This window comes from Doryrhamphus excisus, chromosome 4 (assembly GCF_030265055.1).
Source record: "Doryrhamphus excisus isolate RoL2022-K1 chromosome 4, RoL_Dexc_1.0, whole genome shotgun sequence".
In the NCBI taxonomy this organism is placed as follows: Eukaryota; Metazoa; Chordata; class Actinopteri; order Syngnathiformes; family Syngnathidae; genus Doryrhamphus; species Doryrhamphus excisus.
The window spans coordinates 19,737,648-19,762,176 of NC_080469.1; the positions used below are offsets into that span (position 1 = coordinate 19,737,648).

Consider the following 24,529-nt stretch of genomic DNA (forward strand, 5'->3'; position numbering starts at 1 on the left):
TAAAGACACCTGTCCACCCCATACAATCAGTAAGACTTTAACTTGTAACATGGCGAAGACCAAAGAGCTGTCCAAAGACACCAGAGACAAAATTGTACACCTCCACAAGGCTGGAAAGGGCTACGGAGCAATTACCAAGCAGCTTGGTGAAAAAAGGTCCACTGTTGGAGCTATCATTAGAAAATGGAAGAAGCTAAACATGACGGTCAATCTCAATCGGAGTGGAGCCCCATGCAAGATATCACCTCGTGGGGTCTCAATGATTCTAAGAAAGGTGAGGAATCAGCCCAGAACTACACGACAGGACTTGGTCAATGACCTGAAAAGAGCTGGGACCACCGTTTCCAAGGTTACTGTAGGTAATACACTAAGACGTCATGATGTGAAATCATGCATGGCACGAAAGGTTCCCCTGCTTAAACCAGCACATGTCAAGGCCCGTCTTAAGTTTGCATATGACCATTTGGATGATACAGAGGAGTCATGGGAGAAAGTTTTATGGTCAGATGAGACCAAAATAGAACTTTTTGGTCATAATTCCAATAAGCGTGTTTGGAGGAAGAAGAATGAAGAGTACAATCCGAAGAACACCATCCCTACTGTGAAGCATGGGGGTGGTAGCATCATGCTTTGGGGGTGTTTTTCTGCACATGGGACAGGACGAGTGCACTGCATTAAAGAGAGGATGACTGGGGCCGTGTATTGTGAGATTTTGGGGAACAACCTCCTTCCCTCTGTCAGAGCATTGAAGATGGGTCGTGGCTGGGTCTTCCAACACGACAACGACCCGAAGCACACAGCCAGGAAAACCAAGGAGTGGCTCCGTAAGAAGCATATCAAGGTTCTAGCATGGCCCAGCCAGTCTCCAGACCTGAACCCAATCGAAAATCTTTGGAGGGAGCTCAAACTCCGTGTTTCTCAGCGACAGCCCAGAAACCTGACTGATCTAGAGAAGATCTGTGTGGAGGAGTGGGCCAAGATCCCTCCTGCAGTGTGTGCAAACCTGGTGAAAAACTACAGGAAACGTTTGACCTCTGTAATAGCAAACAAAGGCTACTGTACCAAATATTAACATTCATTTTCTCAGGTGTTCAAATACTTATTAGCAGCTGTATCACACAAATAAATTGTTAAAAAAATCATGCATTGTGATTTCTGGATTTTTCTTTTTAGTTTATCTCTCTCACAGTGGACATGCACCTACGATGAAAATTTCAGACCCCTCCATGATTTCTAAGTGGGAGAAATAGCAAAATAGCAGGGTGTTCAAATACTTATTTTCTTCACTGTACTAACAACATTATATAATAATGTAACATAACGTTATACTGTGTATAAAATGCTAAAATGCTGTTACTGTATGTTATGTTGTGGTGTGTTATGTTATTATATATGGAATGTTGTGTTCTGTTATGCTATGTTATGTATATACAGTATATACCAGGGTAATATAATGTTATACTGTATAGCATAATTCATTCATTCATTCATTTTCTACCGCTTATCCTCACAAGGGTCGCGGAGGTGTTATGTTATGTTATGTTATGCTATGCTATGCTATGTCATGTTATGTAATTTTATGTCATGTCAGACAATATTACAGCCTTGACAAAAAAAAAACATTTCGGTTTCTGAGTTTTCAATTTCCCCCCGGTTTGCTCAGGACTGATCCGTGAACAAAAATGTTATGATAAAATTCAGATGTAATCCATCCAAATGAAATGCTTGCATTCAGTTGAAAAGAAATGTCAGCAAGATAAAAACATTTCGACCCTGAAAAATAGTCCAAAAGTCTCACAAATGAAGAGCGAGGTTGCCCTGAAAACACACATTTAATGCATTTCATGCAAAAGTGGTCGGCCTTGCGACCGCCCTTAAAATGCACACCATACAATAATACACATGGTGTTGTGCTATGTGCTGTGCTATGTTTATGTTCCGTATGTTATCAGGATCAGGTTTAATGCCAGGTATACGGTTGCCCACACAATACAAGAAATGTGTCCAGTTGGGTGCAACAATTAGCACAGCGAGAAGAAATAAGGAAAAGCAACAAATAGAAGTATAATTATAAAAATTATGGCATTTATAACATATCTTATGTTATGTTGCCAGTTTTCACAATAAACATTTTTGACTTGTGAGTATAAAATTTGGCATGAATGGAAGTTTTATTTCCAGTGTATTTTTTCCCCACACTTGCACGTTTTGAGTGACAGGTGATGGTGGGAGGTTTGGGGGCTGGGGGTGGTCATGAGGAGGGTGGGTTCCCAGAGGTGTAAAGATTGTTTACCCCGCATCCCACCCCTCCAGGCTTAGCTTTCTTATCTCCACAGCGTCACGCGTGGGGCAACACCATCTCCATCCTTGCTTCCTTTCCTTCCAGCCTCTGTCAAGGAGGAGGGGCCCTCACCATGAACGGCTACGGCTCGCCCTACCTGTATGTGGGGGCCCCGGTGTCGCAGCCCCGGGCCCCGCTGCAGCGGACCCCCAAGTGCGCGCGGTGCCGCAACCACGGCGTGCTGTCGTGGCTGAAGGGCCACAAGCGCTACTGCCGCTTCAAGGACTGCTCCTGCGACAAGTGCATCCTCATCATCGAGCGGCAGCGCGTCATGGCGGCGCAGGTGGCGCTCCGCCGGCAGCAGGCCAACGAGAGCCTGGACAGCCTCATCCCGGAGGCCCTCAGGGTCATGCCGGCGATCGGCGTCCCCGGGCCCGGGGAGGGAGCACCGGCGGCGGCGGGGGCGGCGACGGGGGATGCAGAGGTGCGCTGGAGAAGTGCGGAGGAGACGCAAAGAGGCGCGACAACTTGCGCAGGTATGACGATAAGAGCTCACATTTTATACATAAATAAATATCGTGCTAAAGAAAAGGACATATTTACTATTAAAAACAAATCTATTTGTTTTTAATAATGGCATGCTTACGATCTCAAATTCTATTTATTTGACTTTAAAAACGAATACATCCAGAATGTCTCAGGTCTTAAATATGATTGACACTGTTCATTGACATTTCCATTTAAATAATAATAATAATTTATTAGTGAACAAACTAAGATAAACATTCAGGTTTCCGTTTGGTCGTTCGATTGCTTTGACATTTTAAATGTTCAACTTGACGTCATTTTTAAGAGAATATAGTTGAATATAGTTTATAATATCCAACGTGATAACAATTAGTGAAATGGCGGGAAATAGTAAAGCATTTACACATATGAATATTCTGACAGCGACCGTTTAAAGACAATATTTCTAAGGTGGTTTTAGGATGTAAAAGGACGAATATGTAATATGATTATCATTTATTTATCATTATTTATTTATCATTGGTGCTTTTTCTTCCCTGCTGGGATCATTTCGTGGCAGATGGAATCCTGCAAGTGTATTTCCATTCTAGATTATTGTTGAAATAATATTCTTGCATTTTGTCCGACTGGCCAAGAGAGCATGCGAAATGAATATGTTAAAAAATGAAATAAAACATCGGGACAGGTGAAATGGGGGCCAGGGGTCTTGCAATCGGAGGCGGCCTACAGTTGTGGCAAATCAAGAGATATTAACACGATAAATTGCATAAATTAGGGGAGGGGGGGGTTGAAGTATAAAATTCGGTAGGGCCCTGGCCTTTTTATACCTAACGAAAATACTTGCATATTGTTCTTCATTGGAAAAAATGACATAGAAAATGGAGTCCCTTTTACTCTGTAATTTTAATTCCAATTCATGTCTATCTGAAAATATTGTACAACAAAAATTATTTAGAATTGAGCAATCAACAGAATTTATTTCCTGCACGATTTATTTCCTCCTCTAGTTGCTAGGCAGAATTTACAGGGGTCAATCCTAACAAAGACCATGAATTGTATTTAGTCAAGCCGTGCAGAAAGAGAAGTAAAGAAAAATAAAGAAAGAAAGAGGACATGCCGGTTCCATTCCCAATAAAAGCTGCTGCTCCGTCGTCCACAACGCATCCATATTTGGGGGAAACGGCGCCATCTGCTGGATAAGATGAAGCAGCGCGTCAACAACTTTTGAATGTTGTCCTTCTTGCCTCCAGAAGGGCCGGAGGACGTGACGGGGGAGGCGTCGGGCGGAGAGAATGGGGGCAGCTCCAGCGAGCGGGACCCGGAGCAGGTCAGCTCCCCTGAAGGCTCCAAGCCAAACTCTTGCTACACCCCCGAACCCCCTGACGGCCACGTGGAAGAGAACCGCTACGTCCTGCCCAAGGTGGGCGCCGCTGACAAGGAGGCCAAAGCCGACAGTCCACAGAAGAGCCCCCCCAGTCCTGGGGGTCACAGCGTGCTCATAGAGGGCCTCGCAGGCTCCATTAACCTGCCCTTCAGCCTCAGAGCCAACCGGCCCCCGTTGGAGGTCCTCAAGAAGATCTTCCCCAACCACAAACCGCCCGTGCTGGAGCTCATACTCAGAGGCTGTGGAGGCGACCTGGTGGGGGCCATCGAGGTGCTGATGTCCAGCCGAGGCCCTGACGGGGTAGTGCTTCCACCTGGAGACCTACATCCAGACCCCCTGGTGCTGCCGCCTGGTGGACATCCCTTTGAGCACAGCCTGGGCTCCTACCACCCAGTGACCTCCTCGGCCAAGTGGTCGGTGGGCTCCGCCTTCAGGGTGCCCGACTCGCTCCGCTTTGCGTCCGAGTCCTCCTCGGGCGTGGTGTCGGCAGGGGCTCTGGGGGTCCCGCTGCAGCACCCGTCCTTCCCACAGTCAACCCGCTACCCGCTGGTGCTCCGTAACTCGCTGGCCCGCGGCCCGGCGGGGACCCTGGTGCATAACGACGTGACCCTGTGGAACACCATGGCCCTGCAGCAGCAGTACCAGCTCCGCTCCACCGCCGCCCAGTACGTGTCCCCTTTCGCCCCCGCCGGGCCAGCGGGGTCCGTGTTCCGGGGGGCCTCCCTCCTCCACACGAGAACCGCCGAAGAACCCCGAGTGGGCATCCAAGAGGGGGAAGCATGCGGGCTGGGGTCCAAGGGGGGGCTGTACTCGCCTGATGAGGACTACGAGGAGCGCTCTGACTCAGCAGACTCCCGCATCTTGAACTCATCCGGCTGAGACCACGTCAGTCTTTGTTTTTTGGGGGCCTTTTTCTTTGTACCGGACCGTGTCACGCAATCTCTTTCATACGTACAGATCACGTGTTGCTCACCCAGAGGTCACATGACCACACCAGAATGTCGGGCCTCTACTTCCTGTCAGCATGCTGATTGTTTGCATTGTGAGGTTGCTATACTGCATGTGTCGTATGCCAAATAAACACAACCAGTCCAAAGCCGCTGTCCTTAAATGTTGTTTTCCACTCCACATCCACCATAACTATTTCCATGGGGTCCTTTTCCTCTTTTCATTTAATCATGGAAACAGGAATGATCTGTTCCCGGATCAAACCGTCACCGTCATAAAACGATTATAATTGGGTATTGCACGATTAGACCGACGCAGCAAGGAAAGACCTGCAATATTCTTATGTTCAAAAATCCTTATTCAACAATTTGAATCAGTAATTTTATCATTTGCCTTAGAAGGCACTGACTGAGCACCCCCCCCCCCCACCCCCCCACTGCTCCATGACATGGTTTGGTCAGCGTGCTTTGTAGCTGCAGCGTGTCGATGCTGCCAGTGCCTACTAAAATAATGTTAGCTTCATGTCCACAATGGATTCCTTTTTACCCAACATTTCATCATCACTGGTAAATGTATGATTCAATCAGCCCCCCCGCCCCCACCCCTCTACCCGATTTAACCGCAGCAGCAGCCATAAGTTCACCCCTCCCCGTCCCAGTGACGTATAATGTTTAATGACATGTCACATTACAGAAATTCAGACATAATTTGTCGTGGGGTTATTTAATTTGTCTGGGGGCCCAGATTCCATGATTCCATGATTGCGATAAAAGAGATAAAAGATAAAACCGTCGTAAAATATTTGTTTTTTTTTAGTAACACGTTGTCATACAGGTATAAAAATAAACACGTTTTTTACTAAGGAATAAACCCTACTTCCAAAATGATTGTAGTAAATTATATGGTTAACAAATGTTCATTTATTGTGAATAATTTGAAAGAAATTAAAGTAGGAATGTTAAGTACTTGACTTTTTTCCGCTTACAATTCTCAATGCATGTACAATGTACATGTGATGTACAATGTATATGTGATGTACAATGTACATGCGATGTACAATACCTGTCAAAACTATGGAGACACTGTCTCCAAACTTTTGCCCGGCTGTGTCTAGGGCTTCTATAATGATGACAAAATTAAACAAACCTGACTTGAAGGGGGTGCGAGAAGAAAATATGCAGCATTCTGCTCCGTCCTTTGCCGTCTCGGTGCCGTCCACCTGTATGGACAGGAGGGGAGATAATGAAGGAGTCAATGAGGTGTCAATCAAGGTGTGAAAAGTGCGGCTTTCTCGGTCACCCGTCAAGGGGGTGGTGGGCGGGAATGCAAAGGCAACTGCGGGGTTATTCGGATGAACAATGACCTTCACAAATGTGCTTTTTCTTTAAGGGAAGGTTTGAAACTCATTAACCGCTACTGTTCATCGCGTTTAGGCGGCATTGTTACATCAGGGCAGTGGAGGAGACACTGAGCGCTGCAGACAGCCACCTCCATTTGAAATAGCTTGTCCAATAGCACCGCCTGGTGGTGAAAGAATAAACAACATATTTTCACAACATTGTGTAATTATAGGAGTTTGATCAAAGAAAATATTAGAAAATGAATAAATATTAGATAATGCTAACAATATTGATACAATATTAAACTAAAATAATTTCATGTAATTTAACATGATAGTGATTGTAATTGCCACCGAGTGACGTTTGTAGTCACATCATTTTAACACACAGAACTGCAGCACATTCTGCTTTATATGCTACGTCCTCATAGACAATATGTGAATAAAAATGGATTATGGTGCATGATGGTGTATTATGGTTCATTCACATGGCATTCTTTGTTTTTTGTTTTTCACGTGAAATAAGCTAGGATAGGCTGCACGGCGGTCGAGTGGTTTGCAGGCAGACCTCACAGCTAGGAGACCAGGGTTCAATTCCACCCTCAGCCATCTCTGTGTGGAGGTTTGCATGTTCTCGCCGTGCATGCGTGGGTTTTCTCCGGGTACTCCGGTTTCCTCCCACATTCCAGAAACATGCTAGGTTAATTGGCGACTCCAAATTGTCCATAGGTATGAATGTGAGTATGAATGGTTGTTTGTCTATATGTGCCCTGTGATTGGCTGGTCACCAGTATACCCCGCCTCTCGCGACCCTTGTGAGGATAGGCGGTAGAAAATGAATGAATGAATGAATGAATAAGCTGGGATTTAGTTGAATTGTGACCACAAGGTGAATAGATTGGGGGTATGCAAATAAAATAACCAAATGGAAAAATAACAGACAATAAAATGAATAAAATAACAAAAATACAAACTGAAATAAATTCAAATCAAATCAAATACAAATAATTAGACTAAAATTAAAATAAGAGCTATTTTTAAAAAAAAGGAATTAAAATAGCCACGCCCTCCCCCATGTGTGTGTATTTTCACTCCACAGGGAGGTCGCGGTGTCAAAAGTCCCGAGGACAGAGACAAATGTCACCCGCGTCTGCTTTAGTCCTTAAAGCGCATGTGTTGTGGGTCCATCAGAGGCTAATTAACATAACAGTGCTCCTGTTACATTTTTAGTGCCTCCCCCTCAGCGGGACACTTCCAAGTAGATGCTGTTGTTTCAATCAGGACTATGCACACACACAAACACATAACCTGTGATGGAGCATCATCGTGGAGACCAGAGGCATGTCCAACACCCAACTTTATGCTTGTCTGTCAAGTCCACCACTTGTGTGCAGCAAGTTCCCACCCACACCCCAAAGGTTCCCTTCAACCCCAGACAGACTGTCGGGGCAAAAACAACAAGCAAACAAGCATAGGTCCAAATATTCTAAGAAACGAGTCGAACATTCCTGGCCTGCATTTTGGACACCCCTGCTTTCAGGGATCCGAAATGCAAACCTCTATGAAGGTCAATAAGGTGCCCCACATTTCAGAGTGTAACTTATTTTCTAAATGCCAGGAATTCCTCCCCAGCCCACACGGCGAGGCCCTTAATGATCCACAGACAATACGTTACACCTGGAGGTGTCTGGCCACGATGAGCGCTCATCCTCCCGACCGGGCCTCGGATCAAAGCATTCCAGGCGAGGAAACTGCAGCTCGGGGTGGCCGCTTGTAACCTCCCTCGTAAATTAAGAGAGCGAGTGGAGAGCAAAGCTGCACCTGCAGGTCTTCACCAACTAACCCCCCCCCCACCCCACCCCACACCCCCTTCCTCTCCACACATGGAGGAAGAGTTAGGAGCCAGGATGAGCATCTTAGATGAAGGGTTATCACACCACAAGCTGCTTAACTAGTGCACTAAGTGAGCGATCTTTTGCTGGTGAATGAAACTAGCATGTCAACACGAGTTCCATTACACAAAGCTAACGACTTGTCACATGCCTTTTAAAAAAAGCACGTTGTCACACAATCATGCGGCGGGAAAAGCGAGGCTTAGGTCTTTCCATTCATTAATCATTTTCATGTGAAAGCGCAGATGTCAGCTGAGGTCTGTAATCCTCCGCATCACTCAGCAGTGAGCAAACAAAAAACACAATCCCACAAATTCTTCTTCTTTTTTTTCTTCCAATCCGCACGTCGGCGACACGCCCAAAATATTTTCAAGGAAGCTTTCACTGCTCTAAACTATTAGTTTGTCTTGCCAGAAACCATTGCAATGTGTGTTGTGAATGGCTGTAACTTAAATGATATGGTGCATCACTGATATAGATATGGCTGCGTATCGCCAATTAGATACATTCAATATTATCAATAAGTCTTTTTTATGACAGATTAGCTCATGTGACACTCCGACGACTGAAAATTTGTTATTTTTGCAATATTATGTATGCATAAATGTGTGTTAATTAAATGGTGGTATTTTTCAATGGAGTTTGGTGCACCAAGACCATTAAGGGCTCGTCTCAATTTTGCCAGAAAACCTCTTGATGATCCCCAAGACCTTTGGGAAAATACTCAGCGGTCTGACAAGACAAAGGTTGAACATTTTGGAAGGTGGGTATCCCATTACTTCTGGCAGAAAAAGACCATCAGAGCAACAGTACAATACGGTGGTGGTAGTTTGATGGTTTGATGTTTTGCTGCTTCAGGACCTGGAAGACTTGCTGTGATAAATGGAAGCATAAATTCTGTTGGTGACGTCCAGCTGAAGCCAACTTGGGTTGTGCAGCAGGACAATGATCCAAAACACACCAGCAAGTCCACCTCTGGATGGCTGAAGAAAAACCAAATGAAGACTTTGGAGCGGCCTAGTCTAAGTCCTGACCTGATTCCTATGGAGATGCTGTGGCATGACCTTAAAAAGCCTCCAATTGGGCTGAATGAGAACAATTCTGGTAAATTCCTCCACAGCTGGAAGAGACTCAATGCAAGTTATCACAAACTTCCTGGCTTGATTGCAGTTGTTGCTGCTAAGGGTGGCCCAAGCACTTATTAGCTTCAGGGGGCAAGCACTTTTCCACACGGAGCCATCAAGCTTTGAAATTTTCCTCCCTTAATAATAAAACGGTTCAATTAAAAACTGCCTTTTGTGTTGAGTTGTGTTGTCATTGGCTAATATTTACATTAGTTTGATGATCTCAAACATGTAAGTGTGACAAACTGTATAGTTTACATTTTATTTCTGGTGTAAGGACAAAGTTCCAACAATATACTGTGACATTGCTTTGTGTACATTGCAATATGATAAAAAGTTCATCTTTATTATGACAGATGAACTATTGTGACACCCCAAAGGGAGACTATGAAAATGTGTTATTTTTGCAGTACTTGTCCATAAATGTGTGTTACTGAAAAGATATTTTTGCAACCAAGATACCTCAATTAGATATGAAAGTTAGCTAATCTAGTCTGCTAATTTGAATTGTAAGAAGTTAGCTACTTAGCCCATCTTGGCCAACACAGCCTAGCTCGTCTGTTTACTTCCTGGTAATAGTGAACAAAGCTACACTACAACATAAATACTGTGCTTCTTTGTTATCACACTTTTATGTACAATATCATAATTTTCTCTCCTCAAAACAAACAATTTACAAGAAGTTACCTTCAGAGACGAACATCAGGTGGGATATTGGCGGCTTGGAAGCATCGAGGCACCCCATTGGTCGTAGTGTCATTTGAGGTAGAGGCCAATCAGAAGTGAGGGAAGTCAAGCTGGGGGCGGGACTTTTAGGTAGTCGAGCTGCTGTGAGAGTGAACTGAATCTGCGGGGGCAAACTTGGCTCAGTCCACCGCACGCATGACTCGCCCTGCTCACTTACACTCAATTAACACGTCATTAAGTGCTTGCTACTTTCCCAGGACGCTGGACGGAGCCACAATCCACTCGTGGAGGTAAAAACTCTTACTTTTCATGCAGTTTTGATTAGAAGTGCCGAGTGATGCGCTTAAACCCTCATTTTGACACATGCATATCTGGATTCATATGTTTAGTATTTATTTTAATCACTAAAGGAATATAGGATGCTCATTTAGCAGCATGCACACAGTGTTCAATAAGCAGCAGATTTGCAGTTGTTAATAATAATAAAAGGATACAAATGTGTAAAAGTAGAGTTAAGACATAGCTTTTACTGTAATATAAATAAAAAAAAAGGCCTAAGGATTGACAGGAACGTAGTTTTTAAAAGGTCAATAATAACTTCATTAAATATGAAAAGAAAAAAATGAAAGTGAAAAAAATGCTTATGAGATATTACTACATGCATAAACACTGCAGTTATTCCGTATGCTTGTGTTGTTTCTCAAAATAAAACAATGAAAGGACTTCATATGATGAGTTTACTTGGAGGCGCAAACGAGCAATAAAAGGTTTACCAATGACATGCATGTGCTTTTGCAGGGCGTGGAAGCAGCCTGCCGCGAGCATCCGTACAAACATGACTGAGGGTTGCGAGTTCGAAATCGACGTGGAGAGCGTGGAGGCTGAGGCCGACGATCAGACCGACTGCTCCGGCCGACCCCTGCCGGGCTGCGCGGATGCGGAGGAGGCGGCGGAGGAGGAGGGCGGCCGCGGCGACAGCAAACCGGGCCCGGGCCCCGGCGGCCTCAGCCCGGGCGAGCAGCGCAAGCTGAGCCGCACGCCCAAGTGCGCGCGGTGCCGCAACCACGGCGTGGTGTCGTGCCTGAAGGGACACAAGCGCTTCTGCCGCTGGAGGGACTGCCAGTGCGCCAACTGCCTGCTGGTGGTGGAGCGGCAGCGGGTCATGGCGGCCCAGGTGGCGCTCCGGAGGCAGCAAGCCACTGAGGTAGGCGTGCATGTTGATAGACGGCCATCTCTGTCTGCAGTTTACAGGCTAAACAATTACTGCATAGGTCTTCCATATATATTTATATAAAAAAAAACCCGCACTGATATGACCACAAGCAGGCCTACCGATGCAATAACGTACAGCCAAAATATCATCATGCACTCAAACTCAAGGCCAGGGGGCCCAGATGTGGCTGCCACATCATTTTATGTGGCCTGGGAACAATGTGTGTCAATCAGGCACTTCACCCTTTTCCTTGGAAATGCATTTATTCTGTCAAAATGACAAAAACATTCTTCTTAACTTTAATGTGAACTGATCATGCAACAAATATTCCAAGCATTTCCCTCCATGCCTGGGAAAAATATACTCATCAAATGCATGGGCAATTGTGTCATAATATCATGAGGTGATATTGTTATTGGTTTTCATATATTCGTACATTGACAGTCAAGGGAAGCTATAACTGCGATGTGGCCCTTATGCTTAAAATTGAATTTTCTTCAAAATTGTTACACTGAATTTTCAGTTTTTTTTTTTTTTTTAACAATTATTATAAATAAGAAACGCACATATCAGATTCCTGTGTGAAATGTTAAGAATCAAAGAGTTTTCCAGAATTACTCCACATTTAGAGACTGTTAAAAAAATCTAACATATAATCAATTACTACTATATTTGTCATTCTATGTTTTAGTCTTATATTGATCACAGATTCCTGTTTTAATTATGAGAATCATATTTGACATGGGCATTTTCCGGGGCAGGGGGGTACATGTGTTATGATTCATTTATTTCAAGCGGCTTTTGATGACATTTTGTCCAACGTTATAGGACAAGAAAGGACTATCAGGGAAACAGATTCCAGCAGAGAGGAGGACCATCTATCAGCGACATGTTCGTCCGTCCACTCTGCTGGCCAAAAGCATCCTGGAAGGTAAAAAGGACGTTTTGCATGAGATCTTTTCCTGCGTCTACTGTATCTGCTTTGACTCTTATCAGTGATATATTTTTTTAATTTTTTACATTTCAGCAGATGCTGTAAATATATAGTTGCATGTGTTTTATGGAATGAAGAGGTGATAATAATTAGTCATCTATGGGCAAGCGCTTTCAACTGTATGAGTTAAATGCAGGCAGCAGATAAAGTGTTATTAATTAGTTATTAATGAAGTATGCCTGCTACAGCAGAAAAGAGATAGACGAAGATAAGAAAGCAATAAGAAAATATTAACAAGCGGTACAGTGGAACCATGGTTAGCATGATCAATTCATTTGTTTAGTGAATAGGGAATAATGTAAAGTCATGCAATGAAGCAACAGGATACTGTTTTGCAATTGTTGCAGAAAATAATTACAATATAATTGTATAATTATAATATAATTGTATATAAATACAGTGGTATTATTATATTATTATTATTATTATTTTCAAGATGCACCTCTCTAAATAACTGCTTGTTGGGATCCTCCATTCCAGGTAAATATCATATAGCAGACCAACACAGGGATGGATCAGAAGTCAAATAAGCTCGATATTTATATTATTTCAACAAAAGCCTGCAGGTGCATAAATCCGGGCACCCTTGTCGTTGATTATTTGAATACCTTTATGTAGCACTAATTATTGGAACACAAAGTGTGTCTGGTAAACTCATTGACCCTTGGCCTGTATACACAAGTGAAGCCAATGACCTTAAACAATGCTCAAATTCTACGAAGGCATTCATGCAGAGGAAAAAGTACGACGTTCTGGAATGACCATCTCAGTCCCCAGACCTAAATATTGTTGGAAATCTGCGGTGTGCTTGGAAAAGCTCAGAACCATCAAACCTGTTTGGAAAGAGGAATGGTAAAGATACCTTCAACCAGAATCCAGACCCCCATTGGAAGCTATAGGAAGCATTTTTTTTATTTTAGTTGACATAGGGATTGCTTGACATCCATGCCTGTGTTGGTGTGCTATATGAAATATTTACCAGGAATGGAACAATTATTGAACATCTAAGGTAACTTGCAACTTCATTGAAGACGGGATTTTCAGATCTTCTCGCCGATAGTAGGGCTGGAACCAGACATTCTGGGGCCCAACAAAAGAAACTGGGAGGTGGTAGGGGTTGTTCTTGCTGCCCATGGTGTCTTTCAGTGAAGAGAAAAATAAACTTAAGGTGCTCGTGACACCCCAAATACCAAAGTGAAAGTGTGTGTAATAACGCTTTCTGGTTGTCTTAAACAACAGGGTTTCGCCCGGTGCCATCCGACCCCTTCCTGGCCACCACCCCGTCCCTCCCGCCGCCGCTGAGCGACCGCATGAGGAAGCGGCGCGCGTTTGCCGACAAGGAGCTGGAGAGCATCATGCTGGAGCGCGAGTACAAGGAGCGGGAGCTGCTGGAGAGCAGCCAGGCCTCGCTGCTCTTCCCAGGCAACGTTGTGCACCACGCCACCGACTACAACTCCTACAAGGCGGCGTACTCGCCCGCCGCCCAGCCTGAGGCGCCGCCCAAAGAGCTGTGCGGCCTGCTGGGGCCCGCCTGCCTGGATGTGTCCATGCCATACTCTGCCGCCTCCACCAACGTGGAGCTCATCTCGTCCAATGTGAGCATGGCCACCACTTACCGCCACTACCAGCTGCCGCCGGCACGTGGCGGCGGGTTTGTCATGTGGCCCAGAGGGGCGGCGAACCTGGGCGACGCCCTGCTGTACCAGCAGTGCCTCTTCAATGCCACGGCGGTGCAAAACATGAAGCCCGGCGCTATTTGGGAGCCCAAAGCCATGGCCGCTGAGAGCCAGGCGCCAGAGCAGGACCCCACCGATGTGCTCGCCGCCCTGCCGCAGGACCCCGCTGACCCAGTGAGAGCGGAGGCAAAATCTGCCTGCGCTGCACAAGGCGGGCAGAGGGAGTGCTCGGCCTTCTATCCCCCAAAGAGGAGCTTTGGATCGGCCTTCCCTCACAGCTCGCTGTCCCACAAAGCGGGCAAGGACGGCGCCAAGTTCTCGGTGAAGGTCAACTCCACCTTCCACTCGCTCATCCAGCACTCCCTGGCCGACAAGAACGGCTCCGGGCCGGACCTCAGGGCGCCGTACTGCAAAGAGCTGCTACAGGAAGCCACGCACAAGCTCAGGGAAAGTTCAGCCAAGGACGCTCAGGCTGCCAAAATCACTGACAGGTACGCCAAGGACTTCTTGTCCAAGCCCGTCGGGACCAAGATGGCGCCCTGCGAGTCCTTGTCCTTCTCCGTAGAGGCCATCTTGAAAAGGCCGGCCATGACTCGGGCGTTCCATTGAAATCTCAATAAGGCTCCAAAAAGAACACTCGAGCTGTTTTTGTACAGTCTGGTATCTTTTTTCACTTGCTGCATGTGGAATAACTTTATTGTGAAAAGTATTTAAACACTTTCCTCATGGCAATAAACTTCATAAGACTTTGCGTAATATGTCTCGCTGTTCATTCCATGACTTTGATCAAAACATCAAATACTAACGCAGTATTTTGTTGCTGCTTAAAGAACAGTATCAAAGTTCATACTACTAAGTCATATTAAGTCATATGTACTTCAGAGTAGTCTGTGTACAGCTTGCATAGCATTATGCGTGTACCAACACACAGCAGTCTGCGGCTGCACAAGTGCTGCCGGCATTGGAGGAGCTGCGGTTCAATGAGGGGAAGCTGTGACATTCACATGCTGTGTGGAGGAGGATTCCGGTCAGAACCTGTGCAGCTCCGGCAACTTTCATGCCCAAGAGGATTAAAGCAGTGTTGGGTAATCCTGGTGACTGTTGCCAGCTATTTACACAATAATGACCATGAGTTGAGTTGTTCAGTGGATGGTAAATCTATATTGCTATACAAGCTGTACTCTTACTACTCTAAAGTGTATCCAAGGTAACTTTCCACAGTGCCTTGCCAAGATAGAATAAATGCGAGGGCGGTGCTATACTCGGTAATTTGTACTTAAAGGGGACCTATGATGCTTTGTCCACTAATCCGACCTATAATTGTAGTTAAAATGTTGCATTCTGATGTTAAACCATGTCAACGTGATCCCTGAAAGAAGTTTGGGATGGCCCAAAATGTTCGCTTTCAGAGGCGTTGGAAACTGGAGGTCTGTGATGTCACAGATGGGCAGGCTTCCTTATATGGGTGTGGCTGTAGGCCAGATACACTTGCTGCTGTCCGCCAAACTCTGAAGTTATGGAGTTGGTGATTCCCAGCGAGAGAAAAATACCTTCATCTGTCAAAGGCATTTCACACAGGACTGTTTCGGGGAAAATGAATGTGAAATATTCGCCAAACTGTTGCTGAAGCCATGCGTTAATGTCAGACACGAAAACCACAGTGCTCACTGATGTCTGGAACACGGCAGTCCCGCAAAAAAAGTGTAATGACCACATTTCCTGAACTCCAGCGGTGCCTCTGACAAACTGTGCTCGACAATTAGTGCTCCTTCTCGGTCAGGCGAGGTTGGAGGCAGTGCCCGCGCGTCCGGCTTCTCCTGAGCTCCACCAATGCAGCGGTGCCTAGTTACCACTCTGAGTTCATACCCGGTTAGTCAGGGGTCTCCAGCCAGTAGATCATGAGCTGCCAGTAGCTCCTGAACACTTTTCAGTTAGTTGGTGGAATAATTGTAACAGACCATTTTGGCAAGAAACACAAATCCAAAGAAATAGGTGCAGAATCTGGAATAGGTGCAGATCCTGGAAGATGTAAGAAGCTTTCTGTGCAGGTTATTGTGTGTAGCTGCTCTATAGGAGTCCACAACTCAATACAATGAGCGTAGTAGGTCCGCTTTCATAAAGTCAGAATGGACGAGTCGCTATCAGTGATGCGCAAGATCACTGATTTTGATTAACGCGGCGGGTAAACCTCTGGAGTTTGTTTTTGATTATGGTCCAGTTACTACTGGAATACAAAAAATTACTGGAATATAAGTCGCTCCAGAGTATAAGTCGCACAAGGCCAAAATGCATCATTAGGTAGAATAAAAACATCCATAAGTCGCACTGGAGTATAAGTCGCAGGAACAGCCAACCTATGAAAAACAGTGGGACTTATAGTCCAGAAAATACGGTATTTAGTTTGTGGACTATCGTGACAGGCGTGCGTTTAGTGTTTCTTTGTACTCTTTTGAAGGAATGGGGGTTATTTTGACAAGGTACATGGATTTAAATGTCCCTGTTGTCTGTGTGTGTGTGAGTGTGTGTGTGTGTGTGTGTGTGTGTGTGAGTTCGCACTTTGGCAGCAGTTGGGTGACATGCACAAGCTGCCAATGTTTGTACTCACTAACGGCCACTGATAGATATCTGCTGAGGTCCTTACAACAACGCCGTCAAGAGTGTGAGATTTAACGTGTCAGCAGAGCGAACCGGATTGTTGGCTTAACAACACACACACACACACACACTTATCTACAGTTGCCGGTCACACAGTAGCATTTTGTTTGTGTGCACACAGGTGTCCTTTTGCCATTTAGAGACTTCTGTGACTTTCCTTCCTGCTGTGATGATGACACACAAACACACACACATACACACACACAGGGAAAGTGGCTTGGGAATTGTCTTTGGTGTCTCTGGTTTCAAAAGTGACAGGAAAAAACAGGACAAAGGTCACCGGCGTGTTTGTTGTTGATACAAGCTGACGTTGTTGAAGGAAAAACTAACTGCTACTAATGCGGCCCGTGGACGACTACAAACAAAAAGGTACAGAGCATTCTCAGTCTTTAATTGCAAAAACATATTTGCGTTTGGGCGCTACGGGTTCTTGCTGGCCAAAGCACACGACCAGTGAGCGACTATGTAGAGGTATTAGTAGATATCAGTTCTTTCTTCACTTATTGCTGTTGGAACATCATTGAAAAGTCCCTTTGGGGGACCTTTAAAGGCCCCCACCGGTGCACGCTCCCATCAAACTCTGCTTCCAGGTGTCTAAAGCAGCCGCCTGTCATCGCTGTCACGCCATTGGCTGGCAGCCCGCCTGATACGCTACAATCTTCCGCACATTACCGGGCCAACACACACACGGGGCTTATTTTGACTGGAGAAAGAAATGGAGCATGTTGTATTTTGGCATGGACGAGCAGCTGGGCGTGAAGGGTTCCACCTCGGCTGGGTCGGTCCAGGAAGGAAGCGTTCCTGTAGTCCTGCATGTCGGCAGCTTGCAAGCTAATAAGTAGTGTGGAGCAGCACACGTTGGGGACTATACTTTTTAGAAAATGAATTCTCAATAATGACTTATAACAGAAATGAATTTCTGATTTGATATAATGTAATATAATATAATATAATATAATATAATATAATATAATATAATATAATATAATATAATATAATATAATATAATATAATATAATATAATATGATATGATATGATATGATATGATATGATATGATATGTATGATATGATATAATATAATATAATATAATATAATATAATATAATATAATATAATATAATATAATATAATATAATATAATATAATATAATATAATATAATATAATATAATATAATATACATGGTTGTTTGTCTATATGTGCCCTGTGATTGGCTGGCGACCAGTCTAGGGTGTACCCCGCCTTACGCCCGAAGACAGCTGGGATAGGCTCCAGCACCCCCCGCGACCCTCGTGAGGAAAAGTGGTAGAAAATGAATGAATGAATGAATAATATAGGGTGGCACGGTGGTCTAGGGGTTAGCGCGCAGACCTCACAGCTAGGAGACCAGGGTTCAATCCCACCCTCGGGCATCTCCCCGTGCATGCGTGGGTTTTCTCCGGGTACTCCGGTTTCCTCCCACATTCCAAAAACATGCTAATTGTCCATAGGTATGAATGTTGAGTGTGAATGGTTGTTTGTCTATATGTGCCCTGTGATTGGCTGGCGACCAGTCTAGGGTGTACCCCGCCTTACGCACGAAGACAGCTGGGATAGGCTCCTGCGACCCTGCGACCCTCGTGAGGAAAAGCGGTAGCAAATGAATGAATGAATGAATGAATAATATAATGCTCTTGTGTGCTTCTGTAAACCTTGGACTAAGAAAGGCCTGTACTACCCGATCTCTCATCAGCTGATGCTCAAGGTGGCATATTGCACGCGTGCCTCAGGCTGGCCACAGTAAAAGGCCACACCACGATGCAAAATGCCAAATAGCTGAAACTCCAATTCCAAACTTTGCCATTTTTTTGTCCACCTGCTTTTTTGTAGCAAATTTGCCAGTCTAAAGCTTCATGTAAATGCTATGGAAAATGGCATGGTGCCCCCTGCCCCCCCCCCCCGACACAAAGACAATGCACCGCTCCTTTGCGATGTACACCATCCCTCTCCGTGTTGTTATTTGGTTGTTGTTGTCTTTTGGCCATGATTCACGCCACTTTTGAGGCAGCTGCAAGAGGCCGCAGCGTGAGGCGTGATTTTACTAACACGGCGATAAACGACCGCCGCACCTGGTCTTCGCTAAGTAGAGTCAACAACGCCGCCGGCAAAGTTAACACTTAAAGAGGGAACATTTGCATACGCCTAAAAGAGTCTATGCAAATTAGGCCCCCCCTCGGCTATGTTTAGATCTTCCTTTTCTGCTGTGCTAGGCTAGGCTAGGCTAGGCTCGGCTAGGCTAGGCAAGGAAACATCTCCTTTGCTTTAGCATAACAGTTTACCTTTACTTTAGTTTACCTTTGCATTTCAGGATACCTGTACATACTTATAGTATTGTACCTTTACATACTTATGGTATAGTACCTGTACATGCTGTATAGTATAATAGTGTAGTATAATACCTGTACATACTTATAATATTGTACCTGTACATACTTATAGTATAGTACCGGTACATATTGTATTGTATAATAGTGTAGTATAATACCTGTACATACTTATAGTATTGTACCTGTACATAATGTATAGTATAATAGTGTAGTATAATACCTGTACATACTGTATAGTATAATAGTACAATACCTGTACATACTGTATAGTATAATAGTGTAGTATAATATTTGTACATCCTTATAGTATTGTACCTGTACATACTTATAGTATAGTACCAGTACATACTGTATTGTATAATAGTGTAGTCTAATACCTGTACATACTGTATAGTATAATAGTATAATACCTGTACATACTGTATAGTATAATAGTATAATACTATACCTGTACATACTGTATAGTCTAATACAGGGGTGCTCATTAAGTCGATCGCAAGCTACCGGTCGATCGCGGAGGTGGTACTGGTCGATCGCTGGTCGATCGCGGCGTGACATTAAAAAAATATCATCCTAGCATCAATGCCGTCACTTGACTGATATACAGGGCAGCCATTCAGATGACAACTGAATGTTGCCCTTCGGGCGACCAATCAAATCAAACAACGTCTCTAAGTGCAGCAGAACTTACGATGTCAGCCTATCATCCATCCCTGTTACTTGATTGACATACAGGACAACCAGTCAGATGACAACTGAATTTTGACCTTTAGGTCACCGCTCATGCGTAAACAACGATGCAAAGTGCTAAGCTAGTCGGCGAATTGCGAGATTTTAAGCCCTCGCTAAAGTTTATGGTCACTAAAATGAGTGAAGGAGCTGGACCAAGTAAAAAGGCAAAAACTGGACCAAGTAAAAAGGCAAAAAACATATCACTTCCATTCGGATATGGAATATTATACGGATATTGTGATACGGATATTATCCATGAGTGATAAACATTTGGAAGTGTGCTTGAGGCTGGCTATCAGCAGCTACTGTCCGGACTATGCATCCCTGGCTGGTTCAATTCAGTGCAAGTCATCAAAGTAAAGTCAGGTAATTACAAAAAATGTTAATAGTTAATTATGTGTGTTTTGCAATATTGGCTCATTTGGTTATGTAAGGTACATCAACATACATTGTACGTACAAATAATCCTCAATACATTTGAGAATAAATAGATGTTTTGCATTTTTGTAGTGGGTAGATCATTTTGGTCATTTTAAAAGTAGCTCGCATGCTGAAAAAGTGTGAGCACCCCTGGTCTAATAGTATAGTACTATACCTGTACATACTGTATAGTATAATAGTATAGTATAATACCTGTACATACTGTATAGTATAATAGCATAGTATAATACATATTGTAGCTCAGACTTTTTCCACAAGAAATCGTCCAACCAGATTGCTTTCATATCATATATATATATATATACTGTATAATCAAGGTCTGTAATAATTGTACTTTTTATTATGAAGGGAGAAAAAAATGCAAAAAACCATGGCCCTGATTGCTCCCTCCCAAAGCCCCACCAAAGTGGATGGGCCACCCTTAGCAGCAAGTGAGGCCTCCGTATCTTTGGATGTTGTTGTGGGGTCTTTTGTGACCTCTTGGATGAGTCATGGCTGCGTCATTTTGGTTGGTTGCCACTCCTGGGAAGGTTCACCACTGTTCCACGTAGTTTTGCTGTAGTTGGCTGTGGGGCAATCCCTTTTTCACTCAAAGCGGACGTGATGTCCGCCTCTGCCAATGAAATAAAAGCCCTGCTGGGTTTAACCTTGGCGTTGGGGGACAGAAGCAGTTGCCACTGTGCAACTTTTGACTGTGTTTGGTCAACAGTGTGTGTGCTATTTTTGTGTGTGTTGTCACATCAATGCACACAAACTCATCTGACTTTTCTCTGTGATGTGGATGAGATGTTTAGACAGCAAAGGGAGGGCCGCTCCCCACCCGGGGGGTCTGAAACGTAGGTTGGCTGTGTTTGACTCCACCTGTACAGTTTTACTGTTTTTAACCAGGCTACATCAAAGTGTTTATGGGCAACCTGCGTGACACAGGAGGAGGCCACCTCTAAAGTTTTGGACTCATCCAACATTTCAGCGGCCATACGACACCTCACCTTGAAGTCAAAATAAAAATGCTAAAAATCATAATTTAGATTTCCAAAGTGCAGAACCTTCATCCACTATTAAACATGTAGGAGTGGTCATCTTCACTGGCAGAAATCGTTGGAAAAAAACCACTGAATGCTTTCTTTTGCACCACAATAGAAGATATACATTTCGTACCTTTGCACATGACAACATTATTATTTTAGTGTTAATTTTTATTACCACAATGTTTTCTTTGATTTGTCATTAACTGTGATTTTCTTACTTCCATTAGATTTTCAATATGCTGTGTCAGAGCGGGAAAACAACTGATTTAAAATCATGGACAATCCAAGTTGAGGAAGGAAATAGATGGAAGAATTTCTACTTGTTGTGACTGCAGTTCTATTTTTACACTCATTAAAACAATAAAATTATATTTAAATTATTATTAATTATTAGTTATTATACATATTAAATATATATGTGTTTGTCATTATTAAATATTAAAATAAATAAGTTATACACACAAAAACATACACAATTTATATTAATGAATAAATAAACCAAATAAACCAAATATAATATAAAATACTTTAATTAAAAGTGTGTACTGTAATAAAATTTTATTTTAATTTAAATTAAAAGGAATTACACTTTTTATTTTAATCAAATATATATTTAAAACAATTTAAAACTATATTTAAAATGTAATTTAAAATAATATGAATAAGTAAAAAAAACACAATATAATATAAATATTTTAATTAAACATTGAAAAGGTAATACAATGTAATTTGAATTTACATTTAAATTAAAATGTATTTAAATTTTTTATTTTAATTGAATTTATATACTTTTTAGAACTTTTACTTTTTCTCAATAATGACTTATAACAGAAATGAATTTTTGATTTGAAATAATATAATATAATATAATATAAAATATACAAAATATATTTATAAATATAAATGTAATATATATATATATATATATATATATATATATATATATATATATATCATAATTCTATACTACAAATATTGATTTAGTTAATTATTTAATATAATCAAGAATTTCCAATGTAATGCAGTGTCCAGTACGATAAACTTAACAACAACAATAAGATATCAAATTTTTCCTTGATAGATTATAGGAGGTTCCTCTGATTGTTACATTTTCACAACTTCAGCTGTTATATCAATGCGCTAACCTCCTGAGCAAACAATGCGTTGCCATGGCGACACGCCTGATGGGAAAGCCAGACGCCATGTGCGCCCTTTGAACTATGGGAAAAAAGTGAGAAAGAAAAGTTGCCAAGCGAGGCTTCTGCGGGCTCAGCAGCGTGACACGTGGAAGCGGATCTCGCCGCATTTGAACTTTTAAAAGCTTCTGCCTGAAAGATTTAGCAGTAGGAGCGGGAAGCGTATACGACACCCTCACGGCGGCGGCGGCGGCCGTTGCCATCATTCCCCATCCATTTTTCACAGGAAATCATAAAAGCTTTGCTCCTGATGGCTCCATTTAGAACGTCCACATTGTTCCAGCGTGAGCGCCACAAAAAGGTCTCATGGCCCAATTTGAGGCCTTTTACACGCCGTCAGGATATGTTGTGGTATTGTTTGGAGCGGGGCCAAGAATAATAATCATCAGGAGTGGCCCAGCCACTTCCTACAAATGGACGGGGGCTGATGAGAAAAGCAAAGTGTCCTCCAAAGGAGCCCAGATGCTAAAAAGAGGACGGCGAGGGTTGAGCTTGGAGTCCAGTACCGCTCCGCTTGGCCGCCTTGGAACGATGGCAAGACTGTCCGGAGGCTGGTGGTGATGGGAAGCCTTTCCTTGGATGCGGGTCATCCACAAGCTGAATACGGTGGCCCCGCCTGCACATCCAACATGGCCATATCACATGAGCAAAGCGTTCGTGCCCCCACTTATTCATGATAACCGCCACATTGTATAATAGAAACTGACAGAACGGGTTGAAGTGAAACTCATGCATGGGTACGGCTTCACATAAGCAATGTAGCAGCATGTGTTCGCTCCTCCCGCCAGTTATTTGTAGTAACCGCAGCAGAATGGCTTGAAAATTCCCACAAATGTGAAGCCCACCGTGAAGCCCACAATCATCCACAAGCACATGAACAATCGACAAGTCACGCAGCAAAGACGTAGCAAAAGCTCCCCTAGCCAATTATTAGAGATAACTGCCACGTAGCATAATAGAAATGAGCGGAAAGACTTGAAGTACACAAAGTTAAACCTCCATGATGTCTGATGCACGAGTATCACGCATGGTGATGAGAGATGAGCCATATCATTAACGCAATCGCTCCTCCCGCCACTTATCAATGGCAACCACCACCTTGCATCATTGAAATAAATACAAAAACTTGAGATTAGCAGCAAAAGATTGGAGCCCACACTGTGCTCGCCACAGCGGATCTTTTGATCCTAATACTGATTTTGGCTTGAGTACTTGCTCACACACCAAAATCCTTGCCATCAATCCACCTGCTGGTTCTTACTAATAACTACCACCTTGCAGAATTTTAAGCTCACCATATGCTTGAACACGCACACAAACATGCACATGTACAATGTAATCATGTCATATAAGTCACGCAATTGCTCCACCCGCCGCTTATTAATGATACCCCCCACCATGCATAATCGATATGAGCAGGAGAATGTCAAAACAAACAAATCTACATAGTTTCCGAAACAAAAGGTGGCCAGAGATTCTACATCTGTGTTTGAGCTTCCATGGCAGTGGGCTTGTTCCACTCGCCTCCAAAGTGTTTTCCCATAGGGACCAGAGGCGTTTTACATGAGCTTCACCTCCTGTAAAAGTCCACAAGGTCCAGGACTTGATGGCACAGCCACAGGGTGGTCTTCACGGGGGCCTCGGACGTTGTAAAAAAAACCCAAAACTTTTTTCTGAGCTCGATGACTCACCCAGCTGAAGGTGATTCTTCGTATTGCAGATCTCTTAGTCATTCATTCATTCATTTTCTACTGCTTATCCTCACAAGGGTCGCGGGGGATGCTGGAGCCTATCCCAGCTATGCACGGCAAAAACTACATTTCAAGAAAGTCTTTTTTCCCCCTAAAATGTCTCTTCTCACAATTTTCACATGAGAAAAAATAGTCTTACATCCAGGAAGCATATTTATCTCAATTTGATATTTTTTTTATCTCAATCGCATGAGAGCGTTTGGCTTATTTCTTACCTCCTAATAAAAACAATCTATAATTCCATGTACACCTGTTACACCTGTTTTTTTAGTCTTAAAAGTCACAAGAAAAAT

At 43.5% G+C, this 24,529-nt stretch overlaps 2 protein-coding genes across 2 annotated transcripts; both read left to right on the forward strand.

Annotated features, from left to right (window-relative positions):
* The first annotated feature begins 2,413 nt into the window (after positions 1-2,413).
* Positions 2,414-5,269, forward strand: dmrt3a (doublesex and mab-3 related transcription factor 3a). The gene is made up of 2 exons (XM_058070451.1): positions 2,414-2,817; positions 4,060-5,269. Exons 1-2 carry the CDS (start codon positions 2,415-2,417, stop codon positions 5,070-5,072), a joined length of 1,416 nt encoding a protein of 471 aa, XP_057926434.1. The 5' UTR covers position 2,414; the 3' UTR covers positions 5,073-5,269.
* Positions 5,270-10,357: 5,088 nt separating this feature from the next.
* On the forward strand, positions 10,358-14,812 carry dmrt2a (doublesex and mab-3 related transcription factor 2a). The gene is made up of 4 exons (XM_058070777.1): positions 10,358-10,473; positions 10,982-11,387; positions 12,225-12,327; positions 13,630-14,812. The coding sequence occupies exons 1-4, from the start codon at positions 10,379-10,381 to the stop codon at positions 14,673-14,675; spliced, it is 1,650 nt and encodes a 549-aa protein (XP_057926760.1). The 5' UTR covers positions 10,358-10,378; the 3' UTR covers positions 14,676-14,812.
* The last annotated feature ends 9,717 nt before the right edge of the window (positions 14,813-24,529 follow it).